Below are 22484 nucleotides of genomic sequence, written 5' to 3'. Positions count from 1 at the left end.
AAAAAAAGTTAGACGTCTATATACGTTCCGTATTTTGCGGAACGGAACAGCTGGCCTCTAATAGAACAGTACTATCCTTGTCCGTAATGCAGACAATAATATGATTTTAACATGCTTTTTCCCCCCAAAAATTATATCTTTGTGTAAAACTTACATAAATAAAAAAAAGTATACAGTACAGACCAAAAGTTTGGACACACCTTCTCATTCAAAGAGTTTTCTTTATTTTCATGACTATGAAAATTGGAGATTCACACTGAAGGCATCAAAACTATGAATTAACACATGTGGAATTATATACATAACAAAAAAGGTGTGAAACAACTGAAAATATGTCATATTCTAGGTTCTTCAAAGTAACCACCTTTTGCTTTGATTCCTGCTTTGCACACTCTTGGCATTCTCTTGATGAGCTTCAAGAGGTAGTCACCTGAAATAGTCTTCCAACAGTCTTGAAGGAGTTCCCAGAGATGCTTAGCACTTGTTGGCCCTTTTGCCTTTACTCTGCGGTCCAGCTCACCCCAAACCATCTCGATTAGGTTCAGGTCCAGTGACTGTGGAGGCCAGGTCATCTGGCGCAGCACCCCATCACTCTCCTTCATGGTCAAATAGCCCTTACACAGCCTGGAGGTGTGTTTGGGGGTCATTGTCCTGTTGAAAAATAAATTATGGTCCAACTAAACGCAAACCGGATGGAATAGCATGCCGCTGCAAGATGCTGTGGTAGCCATGCTGGTTCAGTATGCCTTCAATTTTGAATAAATCCCCAACAGTGTCACCAGCAAAGCACCCCCACACCATCACACCTCCTCCTCCATGCTTCACGGTGGGAACCAGGCATGTAGAGTCCATCCATTCACCTTTTCTGCGTCGCACAAAGACACGGTGGTTAGAACCAAAGATCTCAAATTTGGACTCATCAGATCAAAGCACAGATTTCCACTGGTCTAATGTCCATTCCTTGTGTTCTTTAGCCCAAACAAGTCTTTTCTGCTTGTTGCCTGTCCTTAGCAGTGGTTTCCTAGCAGATATTCTACCATGAAGGTCTGATTCACACAGTCTCCTCTTAACAGTTGTTCTAGAGATGTGTCTGCTGCTAGAACTCTGTGTGGCATTGGCCTGGTCTCTAATCTGAGCTGCTGTTAACCTGCGATTTCTGAGGGTGGTGACTCGGATGAACTTATCCTCCGCAGCAGAGGTGACTCTTGACTTCCTTTCCTGGGGCGGTCCGCATGAGAGCCAGTTTCTTTGTAACGCTTGATGGTTTTTGTGACTGCACTTGGGGACACTTTCAAAGTTTTCCCAATTTTTTGGACTGACTGACCTTCATTTCTTAAAGTAATGATGGCCACTCTTTTTTCTTTACTTAGCTGCTTTTTTCTTGCCATAATACAATTCTAACAGTCTATTCAGTAGGACTATCAGCTGTGTATCCACCTGACTTCTCCACAACGCAACTGATGGTCCCAACCCCATTTAGGCTACTTTCACACTAGCGTTCGATCGGATCCGTTCTGAACGGATCCGATCGTAATAATGCAGACGGAGGCTCCGTTCAGAACGGATCCGTCTGCATTATATTAGCAAAAAAAAGCTAAGTGTGAAAATAGCCTGGGACGGATCCGTCCAGACTTTCAATGTAAAGTCAATGAGGGACGGATCCGCTTGAAGATTGAGCCATATTGTGGCATCTTCAAACGGATCCGTCCCCGTTGACTTACATTGTAAGTCTGGACGGATCCGCACGCCTCCGCACGGCCAGGCGGACACCCGAACGCTGCAAGCAGCGTTCAGCTGTCCGCCTGTCCGTGCGGAGGCGAGCGGAGCGGAGGCTGAACGCCGCCAGACTGATGCAGTCTGAGCGGATCCGCTCCATTCAGACTGCATCAGGGCTGGACGGCTGCGTTCGGGTCCGCTCGTGAGCCCCTTCAAACGGAGCTCACGAGCGGACACCCGAACGCTAGTGTGAAAGCAGCCTTATAAGGCAAGAAATCCCACTTATTAAACCTGACAGGGAACACCTGTGAAGTGAAAACCATTTCAGGTGACTACCTCTTGAAGCTCATCAAGAGAATGCCAAGAGTGTGCAAAACAGTAATTACAGCAAAAGGTGTCTACTTTGAAGAACCTAGAATATGGCATATTTTCAGTTGTTTCACACTTTTTTGTTATGTATATAATTCCACATGTGCTAATTCATAGTTTTGATGCATTCAGTGTGAATCTACAATTTTCATAGTCATGAAAATAAAGAAAACTCTTTGAATGAGAAGGTGTGTCCAAACTTTTGGTCTGTACTGTACATATTTGGTATTGCCATGACCTGCTCTATAAAAATATCTCATGACCTAACCCCTCAGATGAACACCGTAAAAAAAAAAAAAGTGCAAAAAAGCACAAAAAGTGTAATAGCAATAGTCATATGCACCCCAAAATAGTGCCAATCAAACCGTCATCTCATCCCACAAAAATCATACCCTACCCAAGATAATCGCCCCAAAACTGAAAAAACTATGGCTCTCAGACTATGGAGACACTAAAACATGATTTTTTTTTGTTTCAAAAATGAAATCATTGTGTAAAACTTACATAAATAAAAAAAACTATACATTTTAGTTATCGCCATGTCCGTAACAACCTGCTCTATAAAAATACCACATAATCTAACCTGTAAGATGAACATTGTAAATAACATAAAATTAAAACTGTGCCAAAACAGCTATTTTTTGTTATCTTTCCTCACAAAAAGTGTAATATATAGCAACCAAAAATCTAATGTACCCTAAAATAGTACCAACAAAACTGCCACCTTATCCTGTAGTTTCCAAAATTGGGTCTTTTTTGTAGTTTCTCTAGGGGTGCATCAGGGGGTCTTCAAATGTGACATGGCAGCTTAAAATTATCCCAGTGAAATCTGCCTTCCAAAAACCATATGGCGTTCCTTTCCTTCTGCGCCCTGCCGTGTGCACATACAGCAGTTTACAACTTCATCAGGGCAATAAATATAGAGTTTTGTTTGGCTGTTAACCCTTGCTTTGTTAGTGAAATTCAGAAATTTCCATTTTCCATTAATTCTTGTGGAACACCTTTTCAATACCTTGAGGGTGTAGTTTTTTAAATGGGGTATTTTTTTTGAGAGTTTCTACTCTATTGGTCAATTTTGGGTGGTTTCTATTATGTAAGCCTCACAAAGTGACTTCAGACCTGAACTGGTCCTCAAAAAGTGGGTTTTGGAAATTTTCAGAAAAATTTCAAGATTTGCTTCTAAATTTCTAACGTCCCCCGGAAATAAGGCATTCACAAAATGATCCAAACATGAAGTAGACATATGGGGAATGTAAAGTAATAACTATATTTGGAGTTATTACTATCTATTTATAATTTTTCTAAATTTTTGGTAAATTTGGTATTTTTTAATAAATACAAATTAACGTTTTTGACTCAATTTTACCACTGTCATGAAGTGCAATATGTGACGAGAAAACAATCTAAGAATGGCCTGGATAAGTAAAAGAGCTTTAAAGTTATTACCACATAAATTGACACATGTCAGATTTGCTAAAAATGGCCTGAGCAGAAAGGTGAAAAATGGCTTGGTCCTAAAAGGGTTAATTGGTGAATTAGTGAAAAACAATGCATTTGTGCATTGTTTTGTTTTTATGGCATTCACTGTGCAGTATAAAAGGTCACCTATGTTCTGTGGGTCAGTACAATTACAGAGATACAAAATGTATATTTTTTTATGTTTTAATGCTAAAGATTTTTGGGGCATCGTCATATTCTGATATGCATAATGTTTTATATTTCCATCTACAGAGCTGTGTAAGTGACTTTTTGATCACCTTTATTCTGTTTTTTGTGAGGCAAAGCAAACTAACAATGGAGATTCTGGTATTTTAATTTATATCTGTTACATTTACTGTACAACATGTGCGGCAATCATTATTAACAAGGCTAGCCCTGCTTTCATCACTGAATACTATTGTTTGCCATTGAGTTCGAAGTAGGGCTGGAGAGTGCCTGCTGCCATCATGCATAATGCGGAGACACATAGGACCAACATCAGGTGTCATGGTGTGGGGCACCGTTAGCTTCTATGCCCATTCCCTTCTAAAATGAATGGATGGAACATTGACCAGCCTTTGGTATGTCCAGGACATTGTGAAACCAGTCCTACTGCTTTTTTTTTTGTTCCTGCCTACCCACTGCCCATGATACACAATGTGCTCTTCATGGTATCCAGCAGCTCCCCTGGCCAGCTCAATCACCAGATTTCTCCCCCATCTACATTTTCTGAGACTGGATGGGGCGACAGATAACCCATGCACACCATCAAACAACCAGCTGAACTAAGGCACGAATCTGAAAGAGCTTGGAATGACATGCCCCTTCATTTACACTATCATACTGCGGGCAGCTGTACCTGGTATTAAAACTCAGCACCACTCCATTAAGGTCCTACGTCCTCTTTTAACCTCTTATCACGATCCTTGGTTCACAATAAAATAATAATGTATACAGTCGTTAAATTACCTGAATTACATCTGTTTTAATCTTTCTGGTGCGATCCCTCAAATTTCATTCCCCCTGCTCATTTCTGTAAAATGGCCCTCAGCTTCTCTGACTACTCTGTATCATGTGAGATACTTTCCCTGTTCTATGCTGATCTGTTTTTATTGTGAACTGGTGGGTTAATTTATAGGGATTTTCAAAGAGTTGGGGGAAGGGGTTGGCAAACCCTTCATTTGGCCTATAAAGGAAAGATGACTTACCTGCTTTGACTCCCTGCTCCTTCTCCTGCAGGCCTGCAATGTTCCACTGGGCTCCCTCGATGTCAACATCTGGTTTGACATCGCCGCAGTTAATCACTGGCTGTGGCGGAGACTGTCTCCCCTTACGTCATGACTAGGGATGAGCGAATCGACTTCGGAGGAAACATACGAAGTCGATTCGTATAATACTTTGTTTGAATACTGTATGGAGCGAGCGTTCCGTACAGTATTAGAATGTATTGGCTCCGATGAGCCGAAGTTATTGATAACTTCATGAATTCATTTCTACTATAAAAAACAATTTCCCGAACTCGAGTTCGGTTCCGAGGTACCACTCATGATAAATGGTACCATCATGACAAATGGTCACATGCCACAGGGGGATCTGCTCTCCACTGCAGCCAGCGATTGGTTGCAGCAATGTAATTTCAGATGTTTACAGCGAGTGAGCCCAGCAGAGCATTGCAGTCCTGGAGGAGAAGTCATCTTTCCTTTACAGGTCTGGGCAAACCCTTACCCTAACACCCCTTCTCCCCATTATTGCATAACTTACGGGCACCTTTTTTTTACAGACCCCTCTAGCATGGCCAGACACGCAGTGGTAATGATACTTACTTTATCCCCTCCACTGTGCTCCAGCTTCATCGCTAACCCACTGACTTGGCCGGTGCCAGGTCACATGACTGCCGCAGCCAATGACTGGCCACAGACCCAGAGATGTAACGCATGGTGACACATGAGCGCTATGGCTAGTTATTGGCTGCAGCAGTCACATGACCCATGTTAAACAGGATGTTGATTCAGGGACACCTGGGACGTTTGGCACCTGACTGGGAGCAATGAAACCAGAACCCAGTAGCTGCGATCAATTAACTATGATTACCGCTATAGGTCCGCCATGCTTGGGGTCTGTAGAATAGGTCCCCAGAAGTTGACAACCCCTTTAACTTTAATGTTCTGAACTTCAATGCAAAATCAGTACCAGGGCCTCCACTAACCATGCGCCATTTATAATGCTGGTGTCCACTTATGTGATATAGCACCCCCAGTAGCTTTGTCTTTGGTGAGTTTATACTCAATATCATACATTTAAATAAGCATTGATCAGCAGGTAAATGATATTTACTGTATATGTTTCCAGCAGAATAAAGCTATTCTTCAGCAATGTGAGTCCTCCAGTAGTGAAAGTAAAGAAAACGCGAGCCTGACCTCTGAATCTAGAAGCAAAGAAAAGAAGAGGTAGATCACATAATGTATTTGTGCCCTTCCAATAGCTTGTGTGAGCAAATCCTTCATAAAATGTTTAATAACATTATGGATCTGTATTTGCTGTGAGTGCATGAAACGCTCACAGCCTGTACAGACGTAAGGTGGCTATACGCAGTAGAATAATGTCTGCTGAACCCCCTGATCTTGGTTGGACTGGCCAACTATCTAACATTCAACATCTTAGGCTACTTTCACATTAGCTTTTTTGCGGATCCGTCATGGATCTACAAAAACGCTTCCATTACAATAAAACAACAGCATGCATCCGCCGTGACCGTCATGAACACCATTGAAAGTCAATGGGGGACGGATACGTTTGCAGCATTTTTCTGTCCGTGATGTGGACGCAATCAAACGGAATGGAATGTATTTTGGTGCATTCCATTTCGTTCAGTTCAGTTTTGTCCCCATTGACAATGAATGGGGACAAAACTGAAGCATTTTCTTCCGATATTGAGATCATATGACCGATCTCAATAGCGGAATTGAAAACGCTAATGTGAAAGTAGCCTTAGATGTTTGGCCAGCGTTTGTTTGACAGATATCAGGGAAATATAGATTAGACATGTTAAATTTTAACATCATCCCGTATTGCTGCAGTGTTTAGCCCAAAGACTATTGTTTATTTGGTACAGTATATCAAATTGCTGCTTTGAGAAGTACTGGGTCTTCATGCATTTTCAGGGTTCTGATTAAAAGTCTTTATGCATTATACTTATGCTGGCCGTTGAGACCCTACCGATTTGAATGGGGTCCCATGTTCTCCATTACTTTTCTAAACTTAAGGTAAAAGGATTTTCCAGAGGACGATGTATGGCCTATAAGTCTCCTGACACTGATTAAGGCGATCTCTCCCCAAGGAGAGATAGTACCTCCAAATCCTGACTTGGACCTCTCACCCAGTTCAGCCAGTACTCTCTGTTCTGTACTGATGAGGGGCAATCATCCTGACAGCTGTCTGCAGATGAGGTGCTGGCTTGTTTAATATCCAAGTCATGTCCAAGGCCTAGTTAAAGGGTCAAACACTGACTTATAGGATAGTTGCCTTACATCTGCTGGCATCAGAGGCCGAGCTTGTTAAGAGCTCATTTGCATCCCTTTCTTCCCAGAAACACACAGACCTGAAAGTAGTGGAGGGTTTAGAATAATGTACAGCAAAAGACTGAGCATTGCACCTGTAAAACATGCTATGTGATATTCTATTTATCAGGAAAGTCTCTATGTATTCCTATGTGTGAGGGTAGCCTCCCTCCCCACATAGTCATCTTTATAATTTATTTCCTCAGTAAGAAGCTCTGAAAACTTTCCTGCCTCATAGCGGTCCTGATTTTTCAGTGAGTGCAGAGATTTTGAACAATTAAGGTTCCTTTACACAGGATGATATAGCAGCAGATTGTCGTTCCTTCCCGGCAATCACCAGCTCGCTGGTTGGAGGAAACCACTGTATTTACATGCAGCGATCTCCTCCACAGTATGGGGAGGAGCGATCGCTAATGCCATCACTCTTCCCTGTACTGACTTAGGCTGCAGATGCTGTTTACACTGCACAATCTGCTGCCGGCAAATGCTAATTTTTGTGACTGCACAAATGAGCGTTTCGCTCGTTCGTCGGGTAATCAGCAGTACATTTACACCGCCAGATAATCGCTAACGAGCATTTTTATGAATGATTATCTGCAGGATTCTCGGCCTGTGTAAAGGGCCATAGACAGAAGATGCAGTATTGAAGAACGAGGAGCCTGCATTTGTATTTACTAAGATATAATATAAAGTTTATTATTTTGGCATACACTACGGATTAATAGAAACAATTAGGTGCCGAGATCCTACTGTAAATAGAGGGACATAATATGGTGTTATGTAGATTGTGGTTATAAATACAGATTTCTAATTTTACTTCTTCTCAGATGTGAATGTGATTGTCATTCCTGCCAAGCTGCATCATCAGAAGCATCACAGGAGTTCTCAGAAAATACTGGACAACAGGTAGTGTTCTCCTTTTTTTGACAGTAAAGTAATAGAGCTACAGAGTATGAGAGTTTTAGTAGTATGGATGTTATTAGCTTTACTATCCTCACCAAAAAGGAGGCAAATATAGAAATGTATTCATATTTTTGGCTTGAAGAACAAAATCCATCATCCCACGTTTTCTTCTCATAGGTTTAGCTGATCCAGAGAAGGTTAAAAACGTTATCCAAACCATCCAGTTTACCTTACAGGGGTATTCTCATCTTATAGCTAACATATGCCATCCATTTATGACTGTGAGGGTCTGACCCCTGGAACAGCTGTACATTTAGAAGAGTTAAATCAGCTCCATGGTCCTTTCACTCTCAGGATCTGTAGTGGTCCCAGAGGTTGGATCCTCACCATTTATATAGTCATGACATACGCTAGCCTCTCTCCGCATTTTTATTTTCAAGTCAGTTTTAAGCCCAAACCTTTTGCAATGTAGAGCGGTATGCAGTGAAATCTTAACCTCCCGCTCATGATGGATCTAGTCAGATAGAAAGTTATCTTTTACATCTATGCTTATGCCGGAAAATTGGAGCAATATAGCAGAAAAAAACAGAGTACCAGCTGCTAGAAAGATAGAACAATATTAATCAGCACTGCAGTGAAAGTAGACCTCCCACAAGTTCAATATACTTTTAAGGGCACATCTATCAAGACCGGCGTCAGCCTCTCCATAACTTCGATCCACCGTCACTTCTAAATTTAAAGGGAACCTGTCAAGTGGATATTTGATTATAATCTAATTATATACAATCATTAACTACTAAAAAGTACCTTAGATGTATTCACTTACTGGTGTGACAGATGGTTACCTCATAATATACACACAAAGATGCCGTATGCTAATGAGCTGATTTGAGTCCAGTGTGAAGTCATAGAGTCCAGCGTATATTTAATTCAGAGCTATAGCCACTCCCCTGCCCACCTGCTGCTGATTCATATGGAAAATAACTGTCATTCAGCAGCAGGTGGGCGGGGAGAGTCAGGGGCTCATGAATATTCATGACTCATCATTATCAGCTGGAGCTTTTCAATACAAGATGTTGGCAGATTGACTGGGTCAATTAAAGAATGTGAACCAGCATTTTGCTAAGAGAATTAGTCACTTATTTATGTTGCCCTTAGTTAGGACACCATAAAACTGGTGACAGGTTCCCTTTAAGACAGCTTCTTAACTGTCTTACATATAGACCTTTTTATACACCTGTAACAGGCGTGCAAAATGGTAAATGAGACAGGCCGCCGGCCCATCCGCTTCCCTGCCCACACCATGCCCACATTTGTAGATCTGGCTTGAGCAGGGAAAAAGTCGCAGAGTGTGGTGCAGTTACCGTAACCGTTGCGCACAATAAATACACCTAATATAGGCGTATTTCAGCTTCATAAATCCCATTTACGTATAATAGGATCCATCTGGGTTTCTGCCGATTTGACAGCAAAAATAATGTACCTGTATGCATTGTAATAAAATTGGGCTATTTTGGCCGACAAAAGTGATGGAACTGCCAATGGCGGCTTAATACAGACCCCCAAATGGCTTTGCGATCTCAACTAGAGTTGAACAAACCTGCCTTTTGGCAGGTTCGAGTTTGGGTACGGGGTTTAAGAGAATTATGTCATGGAATCCGTTCTCACAGAATCCATCACGTAATTCAATGCTGGCATGCCGCATAATACAAGTGCATGGCCAGCTCCGATGGCTTAGTTCTGCCGGCCGTACACTTGTATTATGACAAGGCACTCTAAAAGGCATTCCGTTTGGCATGCCGGCATTGAAGTACATTAAGGATTCCGTAAGAGCGGAATCCATTACGTAATTCACTTAAACCCCGAACCTGAACTCGAACCTCTTCCAAAAGGCAGGTTCGCTCAACTCTAATCATAACCAAAGCCCTTCTTTGGTAGAACGTTACACTTTAGAAGCAGTTTGGGTACATTTAGACTCTTTTTGTAAAGTATAAGTGAGACAATATTCTAACAATGTTACTCTACGTATTCATAGTTTAGTACTCAAGGATAGAAGTCATCGACGGTCTCTTAGATATTTTATTTTCCATAGGAAAAAATCAAAGTTGCGACATAGTCTAGGTAATTCAGTGATTTACTGAGGCTCGCAGGGGACGCTGTGTTGCCGTGGAGCTCTAGCCCAAAAATGACTGGTACAAAAATGAGCCATACACATAGCACAACGCAGAGAGTTGAGGAGCTAATTGACAGCCATAACTGGAGTAATTGAAAAGGTTAAGAACTCCTGCTGTCACCAAGCACACTGTGCCATTCTGTGAACATTATGACATTAAATCGTAATTGCCAATCATTTTTAATTTGCAGAGATTTGCAGAGGTATTTACACTAGATCCCTGGAACATTTTGTGCTCGGTAATGGAACAGTTTTCCACAATGTTAAATAACAAGCTGTAATGTGAATATTTTAAAAAATGTCATGTATTTTCTTTGCTTTCATTAAACTGTGTGCTAATTTCCATATACATACCTTAAACAGCTTCAGGGTTCTTCTACACATGAATTTATCGCTGGCACTTTTCACCAGTAAAAATAATAACTTCAAACGTTTTTTGGTCCATCCGTTTTTTTGGCAGTTTTTCCGCTGTGTTTTGCACACAGTATGGGTCATTTCTGAACATTTTTACTCCATTTTTTGGCATAAAAATGTTGCAAGATCCCTTTTTAAAGATCCGTGTGACGATATTTTGTCACAAACGTGTTTTTAAGCCATCCGCACAATTTGAGATTGGCGTAAAAGAGAGGAGTGAAAACTACTCCAGCCAGGTGCACGGATTTCTGGAGGTGCACCTAATCTATGATGAGGTCTGCTCCTCATAATAAATTAGGGAAATGAGCCAGCAGCCCAGGGGGGAAACAAAGACCTGCGTAAAAAGCAGGTGTTTTTAAATGACCCCCAGTGTGTCTTACCACTAACATTTTTTCCCCTATAGAGAAGTTGTCATAGTGCCTGAAGAATAAGGTAAATGCTCCAAACGCTGCATTTTTGAAAAGAAGCCAAAAAGACAAAAAAAACACCTAATGAACAAAAACACCAGGAGCAAAAACTCCTTGTATGTCTTGCGTTTCCTACGTATTTCCCATAAATCTTCAGCTAACACCTGGATCTGGTGTTTTTTCCACAAAAATGCTGCAAAAACACCACAAAAGAAATTGCTGAAAAATCCCACTAAAACAACATGTGAAAGCACCCTAAAAGCAATTATGTATGATGTAGAGGTAACCCTAACCCTCATAAAAAAAAAAAAAAAAAAAAAAATATTAATATGGATATTCTAAGGATATACAATATATGTAAAACCATGCACAAGTAGCCAGTATATTTTTATAGAGTTAAATACCAGTGACAGCCACCAAGTGGCGCTCATGAACTTTCTGTGTAAGTTAGCTAGGTTCATATTGGCATTTTACTTTTTTCTTATGTACATCTGACCAAAGATAATTTGTGGACTGTGTTAAAAATCATGATTGTATTTGCTATAGATTAATATAAATATTCTTTTGCATCAGTTTGCAAATACACCTAAAAAGACATAAAGAAAAATGGTAATGAAATCCCAGCCTTAACAGTCCTATTTTAACTCCTGATCTGTACCCTTAATATATTTAAATAAGTATACCTTTAGTATACTGTGTATATATAGTATACATTGTATTAAAATGGACAAAACAATATTTATGCAGGCTAAAAAAATTTAAGTGAGCAAAGAAAGAAAATGCAAATGCAAGAAATGCAATACTACCAAACACCACAAGGTGTCACACATGAGCTTTCTGGTCAAATTATATTTTTAGGCTGGATGCAGTATACATGAATAGACCGTGACTGCATGATATCGTACAGTATATATACAGTATATAGGATGTTAAATGGGTGAACCATTTGAAGGAAAAGGAAATCGTGGAATGGTACTTGTAAATAAGTTTCTTGTCGTCCAGTCCCTTTCTTTTCACCTTTGAAATGCTGTTCTTCACACAAACTAGCACACCGACTTTTATTAATGCTGAACTTATGTCCCAAGTGCACGGTGAACAGAGTCTGAGGTGATAAGAAAATCAGCCTAAATATATATGTTTTTATCACTAGGTATGTTGCATTCATGCAGTCAGTAATCGGATATTTGACTATCATTACATAAAGCTTATCAGTTTGCAAGAGTTAAATACATATATGTGTAATTTGGCTAAAATATTATCAGCTAGTTTTATCACATGAGCAATTGGTCAATTGTGGACATGACTATTGATGATGATGAAATGACTAATTAGACATAAGACTATGAATGATTACACCTGCCCCAAGAACTGACCATGGAAACCAACGGCGTCCTGAGGGGTGAGATCCTATAAGGTGAAAATGTTTCACCATTTTACATTTTTTAGTTTTGTCTGCAAATAAATTAAAGGGAACCTGTTACCAGCAAACTCCCCTTCCATCTGTTTGCAGACACATAGCTGTGGTTCTTTTGTTGATCTGAGGCTCCGCTCCTGAGTTATGTTACTTTTTCTTAATGTAAAAATTAGGCCTCTGGTGCATGAGAGTGTCACCATTGCTCTTGTTGCACCCAAGCTCCACTCCTTTCCAGGGCCAGATTAAGGCCCCTTTCACACGGGCGAGTTTTATCGCGCGGGTGCAATGCGTGACGTGAACGCATTGCACCCGCACTTAATCCGGACCTATTGACTTCTATGGGGCTGTGCACACGATCGGTGATTTTCACGCATCACTTGTGCGTTGCGTGAAAATCGCAGCATGTTCTATATTCTGCGTTTTTCACGCAACGCAGACCCCATAGAAGTGAATGGGGCTGTGTGAAAATCGCAAGCATCCGCAAGCAAGTGCGGATGCGGTGCGATTTTCACGCATGGTTGCTAGGAGACGATCGGAATGGGGACCCAATCATTATTATTTTCCCTTATAACATGGTTATAAGGGAAAATAATAGCATTCTGAATACAGAATGCATAGTACAATAGGGCTGGAAGGGTTAAAAAAAATAAAAAAAAATAATTTAACTCACCATAATCCACTTGATCGCGCAGCCGGCTTCTCTTCTGTCTTCTTCTTTGCTGTGCACAGGAAAAGGACCTTTGATGACATCACTGCGCTCTGCTCATCACATGGTCCGTCACATGCTCCATCACTATGGTAAAGGATCATGTGATTGACCATGTGATGAGCGCAGTGACGTCATTAAAGGTCCTATTCCTCAAAAAAGAAGACAGAAGAGATGCCGGCTGCGCGAACAAGTGGATTAAGGTGAGTTAAATTTTTATTTTTTAACCCCTCCAGCCCTATTGTACTATGCAATCTGTATTCAGAATGCTATTATTTTCCCTTATAACCATGTTATACGGGAAAATAATACAATCTACACAACACCTAACCCAAACCTGAACTTCAAAGAAGAAGTTTGGGTCTCGGTACCATATTCAGTTTTTTATCACGCACGTGCAAAACACATTGCACCCGTGCGATAAAAACTGAACAACGGAATGCAATCACAGTCAAAACTGACTGCAATTGGATACCTACTCTCGCGGGTTTGCCGCAACGCATCCGGACCTTATCCGGGCACATTTGTGTGAAAGGGGCCTAAGGGTTCTAGGAGTATGGAGCCCTATTCCCCCAGCTAACACAAATGCTAACACTTACTGGACAACATTAAGTAAGAGTTGTATACTGCTTTGAAGTAAACCTTACAGTAGCATCATAGAGTAGCGTATTTGCCAATGCTAACAAGTTGACTTGCAGGAGCCTGGAGTGTGTATCTTGCAAAGTGCAACGCAATTTTTTTTCCAGGTGTGAACATGCCCCTTTTCCTCAAACTCCACCCCTTCCATTCATGCCCTTACACCCTTTTCGTGACATCAGTGGCGTAGGGATCGCCATAGCAACCATAGCAGTGGCTATGGGGCCCTACGCCACTGGGGGCCCGTCCGGACCACATTCATTTTTTTATTTATTTTTTATTTATTAAGTCACAGTGCACAGTAAAAACACACAGGCAGCCAGGCCCGACCGCCCGCCCAGTGTAGTGGGCGGGGCGTGGGCGGTCCGCGGCTCGGGCCTGGCTAGGGGGAAGGCAAGGAGGAGTAGTCAGGTCAGGACTGGAGGCTGAAGCAGGCGGGCCTGGGGCTGACTGCCGCACGAGCAGAAGAGGTAGGTAACTAGAGGGAGGAGGAGGCGGACTCAGGCGGTGAAGGGGGCGGGGCCGAGCCGGGCCGAGCCAGGCCGTGTAGGGGGGGGGGGGGGTTACCTGTTGTGAGGGGACTAGGGAGGGAGAGGGAGTGCTGCTGCACTGGCGCCAGTCAGATTAGCGCTATCTCTATCTGAGTCGCTCTGTCACTGACCTGACATCAGTGACATCAGCATGACAGTGACCAGCAACAGGACGGCCCGATGTGGGCCCCTTTTCTGCCCCGGACCCTTTTCTGCCCCGCCCCCTTTTCTGCCCGCGATTCCTGCTGCCTGAAGTTGAACCTTCCCTGCCCAGCATGCTGAACACCAGTTGGATTGCCACAACTGCACCAGTGATGTGAGTGGCAGGGGAACTGGGGTTATATTCAGCTTTCCCAGACTGTGCACATGTGACATGCAGTACAGTAGGAAAGCTGGGTGAATTATATCATGAGATGTCATCCAGCTTCCCTGCTATCCTGCATGGCACAAGTGCAGAGGCATTAGAGTATGGGGGAGAGGCACAGCAGGAAAGCTGGGTGTCTATATATGTGTATTGTATATGTGTGCGTCCATGTATGTGGTGACTGTGTGTATAAGTGTGCCCCTGTATGTGAAGAGTGTGTGTATGTGTGCATCCATGTATGTGGAGAGTGCGTGTATGACTGCGTCCATGTATGTGGAGAGTGCGTGTATGACTGCGTCCATGTATGTGGAGAGTGTGTGTATGACTGTGTCCATGTATGTGGAGAGCGCGTGTATGACTGCGTCCATGTATGTGGAGAGTGCGTGTATGACTGCGTCCATGTATGTGGAGAGTGCGTGTATGACTGCGTCCATGTATGTGGAGAGTGTGTGTATGACTGCGTCCTTGTATGTTGAGAGTGCGTGTATGACTGCGTCCATGTATGTGGAGAGTGCGTGTATGACTGCGTCCATGTATGTGGAGAGTGTGTGTATGACTGCGTCCGTGTATGTGGAGAGTGTGTGTATGACTGCGTCCATGTATGTGGAGAGTGCGTGTATGACTGCGTCCATGTATGTGGAGAGTGCGTGTATGACTGCGTCCATGTATGTGGAGAGTGCGTGTATGACTGCGTCCTTGTATGTTGAGAGTGCGTGTATGACTGCGTCCATGTATGTGGAGAGTGCGTGTATGACTGCGTCCATGTATGTGGAGAGTGTGTGTATGACTGCGTCCGTGTATGTGGAGAGTGTGTGTATGACTGCGTCCATGTATGTGGAGAGTGCGTGTATGACTGCGTCCATGTACGCGGAGATTGCGTGTATGACTGCGTCCATGTATGTGGAGAGTGCGTGTATGACTGCGTCCATGTATGTGGAGAGTGCGTGTATGACTGCGTCTATGTATGTGGAGAGTGCGTGTATGACTGCGTCCATGTATGTGGAGAGTGCGTGTATGACTGCGTCCATGTATGTGGAGAGTGCGTGTATGACTGCGTCCATGTATGTGGAGAGTGCGTGTATGACTGCGTCCGTGTATGTGGAGAGTGTGTGTATGACTGCGTCCGTGTATGTGGAGAGTGTGTGTATGACTGCGTCCATGTATGTGGAGAGTGCGTGTATGACTGCGTCCATGTATGTGGAGAGTGCGTGTATGACTGCGTCCATGTATGTGGAGAGCGTGTGTATGACTGCGTCCATGTATGTGGAGAGTGCGTGTATGACTGCGTCCATGTATGTGGAGAGTGCGTGTATGACTGCGTCCATGTATGTGGAGAGTGCGTGTATGACTTCGTCCATGTATGTGGAGAGCGTGTGTATGACTGCGTCCATGTATGTGGAGAGTGCGTGTATGACTGCGTCCATGTATGTGGAGAGTGCGTGTATGACTGCGTCCATGTATGTGGAGAGTGTGTGTATGACTGCGTCCATGTATGTGGAGAGTGTGTGTATGACTGCGTCCGTGTATGTGGTATGAAAGGTACAGAGGCTAAAATACTTGTGGATATGTAAAGGTAAATCAGACTAGTCTATTACAATTGCAGCGCAGGTTTTAAAGGGGTTGAGTTGAATATAAACTCCGGCAGGAACTGGAAATGTCAAAAAACAGTCGTGCTAAAAATGACAGTAAATACAGTAAATAAAAAGTCTTTGTGAAGAAGTGTGTGTGGGGGGCCCCGTACAAAAATTTGCTATGGGGCCCAGTCAGTTCTAGTTACGCCTCTGCGTGACATGTCCTCCATGTGCTGTGCGAGGGATTTTCCAACTCTACTGGGAGTTCAGGAGGTCTCCCCTTTTTCCAGGAGCTTCTCAGATGTTTCAGGAAAGTTGGCAAGTTTGTGCTATAGGTATTGTAACTAGTGATGAGCGGCAGGGGTCATATTCAAATTTGCAATATTTCGCGAATATTTCGTAGAATATTTGTAGAATATTTGCAAATTCGAATATTCGTTATATCCTACGATTTTTTTACTAAAAAAATCGGCAAGGTAATGATCGTGTAATATGCGAATTTTCCTAATGCAAATTTTTATTGCGAATTTTCCAACTTTTAAGAATATTATAGCACTATATTCTAAATTCGTTTTTTCGAATATTTGCTATATTGCTATAACTTCGTTTTTTCGAATATTCGTCATATTCTAAAACAAGAATATATAGCAATATAGCGAATATTTGAAAAAAACGAATATAGAGCTATTTAGCTAATATAGTGCTATATTCTTCTTTGTCTAATAGTTGTAATTTTTTTCTCATCTGAAGTTCAGATTGGAAAAAAAATTACAACTATTAAAAAAAAAGATTATAGCACTATATTAGCTAAATTGCTCTATATTTGTTTTTTTTTATATTCGCTATATTGCTATAACTTCATTTTTTTTATATTCGTAATATTCTAAAACAAGAATATATAGCAATATAGTGAATATTCGAAAAAAATGAATATAGAGCAATTTAGCTAATATAGTGCTATAATCTTCTTTGTCTAATAGTTGAAATTTTTTTCTCATCTGAAGTTCAGATTGGAAAAAATTACAACTATAAAAAAAAAGATTATAGCACTATATTAGCTAAATTGCTCTATATTCGTTTTTTCGAATATTCGCTATATTGCTATAACTTAGTTTTTTTCAAATATTCGTAATATTCTAAAACAAGAATATATAGCAATATAGCGAATATTCGAAAAAAACAAATATAGAGCAAAATTTGCAAACAACACTACTCCTAAAGTCAAGTATATTGCAGCCTTCTTATTGGCCCACAAGCTAGAAGCAGGGAGGGATCATGTATACCTATATTCGCGATAAAAATTTGAATATTCGTGATCAACACTAATTGTAACTTCTACATACATACCTACTCATAAACACTTTCTACATGTACAACTTAACTATAGACCTATATGTGGTCATAAATGTGGAAAGCGCAATCACTACGCACTAAGAGAAGGGGAAGGATGTGCGCGCACAGCACTATTTTTACATCCCCTGAACACAGGTTTTACTGCAGCTGGATTCATACGAGCGTTCACACTTTCCATTGTTCTCCTCTGTTACAAGAGTAGAAAAAAAGAAAATAACGGAAGTGCCGGATTCAGCACAAAACTAAGACAAACAGAGGTGAACAGACTCCATTCACTATAATAGGGTCTGCTCAGGATACTGCTTCTTTACTGGACCAAAAATCATGCATGCAGAACTTTTTTGTCCAGTCTTTTGGACAGAATCTGTGACAGAGGCCCCGACAGCACACATGTGAGTAGGTAGTATCGGATCAAAGTATAGCATCAGATCTGAGTTTAACACACAAATACAGTGCCAGGACCAACATCATTACATAAATACAACACTGGAACATAGCCTAGTACATAAAAACAGAACCAGAACCAGGTCCATAAGCCAAATACAGCACCAGACCAAGCTCATATCAGAAATACAGCACCAGAAACAAGCCCATAAGCCAAATACAGCACCAGAACCATGCTCATCACACAAATACAGCACCAGAACCATGCTCATTTAATAAATACAGCAAGAGAATCAAGTTTATTACATAAATACAGCAAGAGAATCAAGTTTATTACATAAATACAGCACCACAACCAAGTGCATTACATAACTATATCACCAGAGGCAACTCATTACATAAATACAGCACCAGAACCAAGCTCACACTGTACCCCTGATATAATCATTGCATCATACTATGCAAAAATAAAGTGCCACACACAGTGCCCCTAAAGGTAGTGCCACACAATCTATGCCATCTGTATATAGTGCCACACACAGTGCCCCTAATGGTAGTGCCACATGCTCTGTGCCCCCTGTACCTAGTGCCACATGCTTGGTTCCCCCATTTAAAAAGTGCCATACCCTCTGTGAAACCTATATATAATGCCTTATGCTCTGTGCCCCCTTTATATGGTGCCTAATGTTCTGTGCTACATATATATACCGTATATACTGTATATATATTCCTCCTTTATGTATAGTGCCTGTTATCTATGCCTCCTTTATATATAGTGCCTCTTATCTGTATATAGCACTTCTTGTCTCTGCCCCCTGTGTATATAGCGCCTTTTATGTTCCCTCTTTATATATAGTGCCTCTTAACTGAGCCCCCGTTATATAGTGTCTCATATCTGTGCCTGCTTTATTGTTGTGCCTCTTATTTGTTCCCCGGTGTATATAATGCCTATTTATTTAAGCCCCGTGGTATATAGCGCCTATTATCTGTTTCCCTCTTTACAGTCACTCTTATATGTCCCCTTTATATATAGTGCCTCTTGTCTGTGCCCCCTTTATATATAGTGCCTCTTGTCTGTGCCCCTTTATATATAGTGCCTCTTGTCTATGTCCCCTTTATATATAGTGCCTCTTGTCTGTGCCCCTTTATATATAGTGCCTCTTGTCTATGTCCCCTTTATATATAGTGCCTCTTGTCTGTGCCCCTTTATATATAGTGCCTCTTGTCTGTGCCCCTTTATATATAGTGCCTCTTGTCTGTGCCCCTTTATATATAGTGCCTCTTGTCTATGTCCCCTTTATATATAGTGCCTCTTGTCTGTGCCTCTTTATATACAGTTCCACTTGTCTGTTCCCCCTTTATATACAGTCCCACTTGTCTGTTCCCCCTTTATATACAGTCCCACTTGTCTGTTCCCCCTTTATATATAGTGCCTCTTGTCTGTGCCCCTTTATATACAGTTCTACTTGTCTGTCCCCCCTTTATATATAGTGCCTCTTCTCTATGCCCCTTTATATATAGTTCCACTTGTCTGTGCCCCTTTATATATAGTGCCTCTTGTCTGTGCCCCTTTATATATAGTGCCTCTTGTCTGTGCCCCTTTATATATAGTGCCTCTTGTCTGTGCCTCATTATATATAGTGCCTCTTGTCTGTGCCCCATTATATATAGTGCCTCTTGTCTGTGCCCCTTTATATATAGTGCCTCTTGTCTGTGCCTCATTATATATAGTGCCTCTTGTCTGTTTCCCTTTATATATAGTGCCTCTTGTCAGTGACCCTTTATATATAGTGCCTCTTGTCTGTGCCCCTTTATATATACAGTTCTACTTGTCTTTCCCCATTTATATATAGTGCCTCTTCTCTATGCCCCTTTATATATAGTTCCACTTGTCTGTGCCCCTTTATATATAGTACCTCTTGTCAGTGCCCCTTTATATATATAGTGCCTCTTCTCTATGCCCCTTTATATATAGTGCCTCTTGTCTGTGCCTCATTATATATAGTGCCTCTTGTCAGTGCCCCTTTATATATAGTGCCTCTTGTCTGTGCCTCATTATATATAGTGCCTCTTGTCTGTGCCCCTTTATATATAGTGCCTCTTGTCTGTGCCTCATTATATATAATGCCTCCTGTCTGTGCCCCTTTATATATAGTGCCTCTTGTCTGTGCCATTATCTGTATCTGCATTATCTATGGCATTTTAATTAGGTCACACACAGCTATCTGTCCATGTAAACAGTTGGATATGAAGGTCGCTGGTGACAGATTGCCTTTAAAGGGAACTTGTCACCATGAAAATGAAAAATAAATTATATATATATTTTTTAAAAAAAATTAAGTTTTGTATTTACATTCTTATTTATAGGAAGAAAATTCACATAATAATTTAAAAAAGTTAAGTACTAAACTGGAAAAGTTTGAAACTGAGATATCCAGACTGGAGCAGGAGAATGCAGTCTTAAGGGGTACAGTAGAACTTCTCAGCAAGGAGGTTACCATTTCCCAACAAGAGGCTTTAGAGCTGAATCAAGATCAAACCAGGTACAGTAAAAACTGGACAGACCCTTTTAACTAGTGTAATTTGTAGAAAATGTACTTCCAATGTGTGAAAAGTGTTCATTAGGAGAGATGTTGCATTATTTAGTGGAGAAAACATTTTTGGATGCCATTTTAAAATTAAATATGCCATATTAAATTCATCTTAGGTTTTTCCTATGGGAGAGAGGTCATGTCATATCAATCTTAGCTACAATTTACTGAGAAACACACTGGAAGTGTCCAGTTTCTGTCTGTAATTTAAATTGTAGAAATCACTATTTGCAGCAGCAACTCATAGGGATGTTCAGTCAGATTACATAGTGCATACAAGTATATTTATATACAAACCGGATTCCCAAAAAGTTGGGACATTATACCAATCGTGAATAAAAACTGAATGCAATGATGTGGAGGTGCCAACTTCTAATATTTTATTCAGAATAGAACATAAATCACGGAACAAAAGTTTAAACTGAGAAAATGTACAATTTTAAGGCAAAAATATGTTGAATCAGAATTTCATGGTGTCAACAAATCCCCAAAAAGTTGGGACAAGGCCATTTTCACCACTGTGTGGCATCTCCCCTTCTTCTTACAACACTCAACAGACGTCTGGGGACCGAGGAGACCAGTTTCTCAAGTTTAGAAATAGGAATGCTCTCCCATTCTTGTCTAATACAGGCCTCTAACTGTTCAATCGTCTTGGGCCTTCTTTGTTGCACCTTCCTCTTTATGATGCGCCAAATGTTCTCTATAGGTGAAAGATCTGGACTGCAGACTGGCCATTTCAGTACCCGGATCCTTCTCCTACGCAGCCATGATGTTGTGATTGATGCAGAATGTGGTCTGGCATTATCTTGTTGAAAAATGCAGGGTCTTCCCTGAAAGAGATGACGTCCGGATGGGAGCATATGTTGTTCTAGAACCTGAATATATTTTTCTGCATTGATGGTGCCTTTCCAGACATGCAAGCTGCCCATGCCACATGCACTCATGCAACCCCATACCATCAGAGATGCAGGCTTCTGAACTGAGCGTTGATAACAACTTGAGTTGTCCTTGTCCTTTTTGGTCCGGATGACATTGCGTCCCAGATTTCCAAAAAGAACTTCGAATCGTGACTCGTCTGACCACAAAACAGTCTTCCATTTTGCCACACTCCATTTTAAATGATCCCTGGCCCAGTGAAAACGCCTGAGCTTGTGGATCTTGCTTAGAAATGGCTTCTTCTTTGCACTGTAGAGTTTCAGCTGGCAACGGCGGATGGCACGATGGATTGTGTTCACTGACAATAGTTTCTGGAAGTATTCCTGAGCCCATTCTGTGATTTCCTTTACAGTAGCATTCCTGTTTGTGGTGCAGTGTCGTTTAAGGGCCCGGAGATCACGGGCATCCAGTATGGTTTTACGGCCTTGACCCTTACGCACAGAGATTGTTCCAGATTCTCTAAATCTTCGGATGATGTTATGCACAGTTGATCATGATAGATGCAAAGTCTTTGCAATTTTTCGCTGGGTAACACCTTTCTGATATTGCTCCACTATCTTTCTGCGCAACATTGTGGGAATTGGTGATCCTCTACCCATCTTGGCTTCTGAGAGACACTGCCACTCTGAGAAGCTCTTTTTATACCCAATCATGTTGCCAATTGACCTAATTAGTGTTAATTGGTCTTCCAGCTCTTCGTTATGCTCAAATTTACTTTTTCCAGCCTCTTATTGCTACTTGTCCCAACTTTTTGGGGATTTGTTGACACCGTGAAAATTTGAATCAACGTATTTTTCCTTTAAAATGATACATTTACTCGGATTAAACGTTTGATCTGTCATCTACGTTCTATTACAAATAAAATATTGACATTTGCCATCTCCACATCATTGCATTCAGTTTTTATTCACAATTTGTTTAGTGTCCCAACTTTTTTGGAATCCGGTTTGTAGAAGAGCACAAGAGCGGCGTCCCGCCATG

General features: G+C 41.4%; 1 protein-coding gene across 5 annotated transcripts in view; it reads left to right on the top strand.

The window, feature by feature from the left end:
* FAM184B (family with sequence similarity 184 member B) overlaps positions 1-22484 on the top strand; it is a 132206-nt gene that overhangs the window by 65205 nt on the left and 44517 nt on the right. For 4 of the 5 annotated variants that reach the window (XM_044294158.1, XM_044294142.1, XM_044294167.1 and 1 more), the window contains 3 exons: positions 5914-6011; positions 7949-8027; positions 20344-20519. In XM_044294158.1, coding sequence (XP_044150093.1) covers positions 5914-6011; positions 7949-8027; positions 20344-20519 — 353 coding nt within the window. The remainder of the gene's footprint in view (positions 1-5913; positions 6012-7948; positions 8028-20343; positions 20520-22484) is intronic. The other variant, XM_044294150.1, reaches the window with a different exon arrangement.

This window comes from Bufo gargarizans, chromosome 1 (genome assembly GCF_014858855.1).
Source record: "Bufo gargarizans isolate SCDJY-AF-19 chromosome 1, ASM1485885v1, whole genome shotgun sequence".
Classification (NCBI taxonomy): domain Eukaryota; kingdom Metazoa; phylum Chordata; class Amphibia; order Anura; family Bufonidae; genus Bufo; species Bufo gargarizans.
Note: the sequence above shows the minus strand (reverse complement) of the source record. Positions and strands in the feature narration are given on the sequence as shown.